This window comes from Aptenodytes forsteri, unplaced genomic scaffold (assembly GCF_000699145.1).
Source record: "Aptenodytes forsteri isolate BGI_AS27 unplaced genomic scaffold, ASM69914v1 Scaffold255, whole genome shotgun sequence".
In the NCBI taxonomy this organism is placed as follows: Eukaryota; Metazoa; Chordata; class Aves; order Sphenisciformes; family Spheniscidae; genus Aptenodytes; species Aptenodytes forsteri.
In genome coordinates, this window is record NW_008794888.1 from 9,111,649 (window position 1) to 9,116,925 (window position 5,277).

Genomic DNA, 5,277 nt, shown 5'->3' on the forward strand with positions numbered 1-5,277 from the left:
GAAGCCACACACCAAAAACCCCTGATCCCAGGAAGAGGTTCAATCATGCAGCTCCTGAAGCCTTCTAAAGGAAGGAAGGGAATAAAAAGCAGCCCAAAAATAGCGAAGACATAAGGACATTCTCAACTTACCGAGATTGGGGTAATCCTTTTTTACTGAGATCAGCCCTTACACGTTCACCAACATGTCTGTAAATTTCCACAAGGCTGTTTATTGCTGCATCTCGAACCTGAATGTGAGATATGAGAGAAATCAATCATCTTTATAATTTAAATAAATAAATCCCTGCCCTACCTTAGAGAGAAAGAAATTTGCATATTTCTCAGCAACAACAGTTGCCACTATATATGTTACCACAGAGTTCATGAAGGAGCTTCCATCCCTGCATTTCAGATATTAGCAGTATCAGCAGGTCTAATTTAATTGAAAAGGCAATCAAGACATAAGATGAAAGGTTTCATACACAGGGACACACACAGGGAACTTGGCTGCCTTTGCCAAACTCCACCCATTGTGTCCAACAGATACATTTACTGGGTCAAAAAAGCAAGGAGAGAGACACAAATAGACCTTATATTGCTAGTACGTTATAAAACAAACTGATTTTTAATGCCATCTTACAAACTTATGTTTCTGTGTTGATAACAAAATATGGAGGGAGGAGTAATCAATCACCTGAGTCACCATGAATTTTGCATGTTTTCCAAACTGATTTGCAAAAAATTGCTGAGCACATCCTTCCCTCCACCCAACGGAAGAGCCACAAATCCAATTAAAGTGTCACCTTTCTGCACGGAACCCCCTTCCCTCCATCAGACACAGCAGGCAAAGATAAACTATCTGCTCTGCCTACGGAAATACCCACGGAGCCGTGCACTTCTACTTCTCAGAAGATAGCCTGGCAGCTATGGAAGCACCCACACGCATCAGGACTAGACACAGGATGTTTTGCGGGCACAAGCTAGAATCGCCTGTAGGTGGGAGTCAAAGGGCAGGCACACGTGCCCTGCTTCCTAGCCAAAAAAAAAGCCTAACACTTGACTCATGCTCATCTCACCCCGTTCTCCTGCTCCGCAGCCTTCCTGTTCAACAGGTCTCTGCCAGTTTCTCAGCTATTGCCTTCACTCATGCCAGCCCTTACTCAGCGGTCTTGCCTCTCTTCTCTCTGCCCATCAGCCCCCTACACCACCAGGCAGGACTTCTGGGCACAGCTCAGGAGGGACTCTTTGGTGTCCCCAGTTTCTGGGTACGCAGACCCTAACCCAGCCTCGCTCTCTGCCTCCGACAGCCAGGGAGGGGACGTCGCAGCACCTGCATCTCTGCCCGCAGAGAGTCCACCTGCCCCGGGGCCCAGGCGCCAGCTGCCAGGGCACGGCTGCCAGGGCATGGTGACAAGCTCTGCCATATCCCCAGCCTGCTGCCATGCCCCCTCCAGCTGCAGCACGCAGTGCAGCCGACCACGGAGGTCCTCGCAGCATGATCTGGAAGGATTGCCTATGCGTGTCAAGTTAATCAGAGGTATGGTTGCAGGACTGGGTAAACCCCATATTGGGCAAAGCAGGGAGGCTCCTACTATCATACCTGCTTTAATCTACCACAGCAATAACAAAGCTGTAATGCTCAATTTTATTTTTGAGAAAAAAAGTCATAGTTTAAATACAGTTTTCATACCAGCTGCTCACTGGGTTACACAAGCTCTTAAACTGCATTAGCTGGAAACAACAAAACCTAAAAAACACTCATTCTGAGAAGGGCAGTAACGAAACAGCTCCATGTCCACAACAAAAGGGATAAACACTGCACTTGACCTGGATCTGTGTTTCTCCATCATCTCTCACCAAGAGAGGGCAGCATTGACCGAGCACGAGGCACAGCTCAGGTCTCCCAGAGCTCAGGAGAAGGCACTCGCAGCACAGAAGCAGCCCTAGGGGAGCCCAGGACAGGTGCTGTTCAACCAGGAGCCACTTTGACAGCAATTTGTGTCTGATCAGTTCGGGCATGGGCTTTCTGGGGATGAGACACCAGACCCAGGACAAGGGGCAAGAGATCAGCCTTATTTCCCACTGCAGCTGGGGACTGAAATAACGAGCCGTGCCAGGCACATGGAAGAGGCAGTGCAGAGGGAAAACATGCCTCAGTCCCCGCACCGACTTTCTCATTCATTCAACAGCTCACCAATGGCAGGACCAAGGTGTCTGTCTCTGCAACAAGTCAAAGTCCTAAACCCAGTGTACCCTCAAAGCTGTTATTACAGCTTGCTCAGCCGTGGCTCAGAACTACAAAGGACCCTGAACATTAAGCTTCCTTCAAAACTTCTTGGGGCAACAGGTTTATCCTCCTGCATTGGCACAACCAGCAAGGGAAGGCTGCTTCACACTCAATCCTCCTCTTCATCAAGAGGAGGCCCTGACAGCCATGGGAATATGGCCAACTCCAGAGCCAGTGTAAACCCCATTCCCCAGTGGGCCGTCCCATGCTTCCTTCCAGCTAAATGCTCCAGACCTGGATCATGTGTATGCATCACTCATGCTAGGAGGGCAAAGGGGATATTAAAAAACTGCTAATACCCATATTATATGATATTAGTTTGAAACCTGCTTCCCCATACCTCTTCTCACTAACCTCACATACTTGCTTCTGATTTCAGATTAGGTCCTGTCCAGGGCAGGACAAAAAGCACATAGCAGTGACAGATTCTCTTTTTCAACATGTATTTTAATTTGTTTTGCATCGCAGATTTAAGGATCCTGTACAGCTTCCACACCTTATTCAGAATCTCCCTGTACAACTTCTGGCAGTGCACGTGGCCAGGCTGTCTCACTGCTCCCATTTGCCCTCCCTGCCCAGACTAGTTCTTCTCTGAAGGTGAAGGGTGCTGCACCAAACCCAGAGGGATCCCCTGCAGCCTCCCCTGCATGCAGGCTGTCAGGCACAGGAGCTCCCTTCCTACAAAGGTTTCCTGCTCTGTTCACCTCACCTGCAGATTCACATCGTTCTGCTGGAACTCTTGGGAGTAACCGATATGCTGGTTTAGGCATACTTCAAATCATACCTCTTTAAAACCAGCCAAGGGCTCTTCATGAACAGCATTGTTCAGAGCTCACCACCAGCAGCACAATTAGCTCATTTACCACCCAGAACGCAGAGTCTCGCTTACCAACAAGGCAATCAGCACAACCTTTAGACGTGACTCACAGAAAAAGCTTACCTGGCTGTTTGGATCTCCAAGTAAGTTACATATATGTGGCACTATCTTACTCAGTGTTAAACTCTGAGCTCCAGATCTGGGAATAAAGAACAAAAGGGCACCAGTGTGAGTTACAAAGCAGGCTTGTGTACATAACGTAGGTTTGCAGGAGGTTCTGACTTACGCATTGAGTGTTGCAATAAGGCAGAGACAAATCCCTTCTCTTGTCCGGAAATTCTTGTGTTTGAATCCTCCTAGCATCCTGTCCCACACATACTGTGGAAGACAGAAAAGAAGGTGAGACAGGAAAAAAAAGAGGTGGAGGAAGAGACAGACTCTTTCTTCCAGCAGACATACACCATACCATCTCTGGAGCTTAAAATATAAGCTTTACATCCATCCAAGCAGAACAGGACAAGAAGTAGAAAGACATTTTTAGATCTAATTGTTTGTTCTGTACTGACTTTGCAGTAACTCCCCACTAGCTAAAATGATAACTTTTACTTACAGAAAGCAAGTACTTTCCAAGGACCCAGAACAACTACACTGACATCCACCCATCTCATCCTTGGGAAATCCACTGACACTCACACTCCCATGTGTATCCTGACATGCAACAGCATTCTCAAATGAAGCGAATATCTCAAAAAAGCATAGGGAGATGAAGCCATTTCAGACGGGGCCACAAGAAAAAAAAAACCTTCTGTCTGACAGAAAAAAGTTCTCCTTTTTAAGCAGCCAGTCACTCTCACACACTGCAGAGGGCTGTTGAGCGTACCTGAGGGTTAGCAGCTTGTTCCATGATTTTTAGCAGCAAGGTCTGATCCTGCTCCCTCACCGAGTCCTTAGAGTCTCCCAGCCTATCAAGTAAACTTGGCAGCACTGAGGAAAGAAAACAGGAACATCCAAATCCCTCAGAAGAAAACCGTCACAGTGGTACAGCCCCTCTGCTCTCCCCCCGCCCAATGGAGGAACGAGGCCTCCCACCCTTCAGCAGAGCCTCCCAAGTGCTCTCCAGGGGAAAAAGGAGGTTTTGTGTACAGCAGCCAAAGTGGATCCCACCAGAGCGATGGCAACATCCCCGACTCACACACAGACCCCTTACCTGTGCCAATCTGCGCCTTGAAGCGATCTTGCAAGCGGGACACTAGTGCGGAAAGGATGTCGATCCCCAGGAGAACCACCTGCAAGCACAGGACAGGCAGCATTTTAGCATGCAGCCCTTCACGCCCAGCCTTGGCCAATGCACCCGAGAGGCGGGAGCGCTGGCACACACTCCCCTGGGAGAAGGGCCCCTTCCCACCCACGCCGTCGACGCTGCGTCCATCTGCTCTGGGACTGCGCTCGCTCAGGTGACAGAGCTGCACAGACACATACAATTCTTCCTTGCATGGCTTCTGACAGACAGGCTGAGTGGTTTGCAAACAGAAAAGCCCCCAAATTATTGCTCTCTATGATGTTTACAAGCCAAAATTCACTGCCAAGAACTTGACAAAGCCAACAACTGTAACTGCCACTCTGCTAAAATCATACATATTTATGTGCAATGTACACATACCATATGCATAACAATTTCAGTATTTGCTGTAACTAGCTTTTCTAATTAATTGTAATTATTACACTTGTAATTAGAAAACGGTGTGCACTAGCAGCTGCTTAAGTTACTCACTTGCAGAAATTAAACCAAACACTTTCATGACATAACTGAAACCCAGGGAAAGGCACTTTGTTTGAGAGAAGCTTCAGAACAGGTTCCAGAGCAGAAAACCCACTCTGATTAACTGCATTTAATAACAGTACAAAAAAAAATACGTTATATACCGAATATACTTCGTAGCTTGTATACTAAATACTCGGCAAGACCCTATAGATCATGACAGTTCTGCATGAGACAGCTCTCCGTAAGTTTTTAGCGAGGCGCCGAGGTTAGTATCCCTGGAAGTGCTATGGACAGCCAGGCTTCTGAGGCGGTGTCACCAGGGCTGTCACCGGGCAGCCCCGCTCCCTGCGGACGGCGAACGCCCTGCACGTACATATCTCCATCTATACGTATGCACGTGCGCGGACGCGGCTGCTGGCGGGGCGGCCGT

The 5,277-nt window shown here is 48.2% G+C and overlaps 1 protein-coding gene across 1 annotated transcript in view; it reads right to left on the reverse strand.

The window, feature by feature from the left end:
- The window catches only part of CLASP1 (cytoplasmic linker associated protein 1), a 186,045-nt gene that overhangs the window by 132,525 nt on the left and 48,243 nt on the right, over positions 1-5,277 (reverse strand). Inside the window, exons 3-7 of the mRNA XM_009274983.2 lie at positions 4,293-4,371; positions 3,966-4,069; positions 3,372-3,463; positions 3,209-3,284; positions 132-229 (exon numbers count right to left, since the gene is read on the reverse strand). Coding sequence (XP_009273258.1) covers positions 132-229; positions 3,209-3,284; positions 3,372-3,463; positions 3,966-4,069; positions 4,293-4,371 — 449 coding nt within the window. The remainder of the gene's footprint in view (positions 1-131; positions 230-3,208; positions 3,285-3,371; positions 3,464-3,965; positions 4,070-4,292; positions 4,372-5,277) is intronic.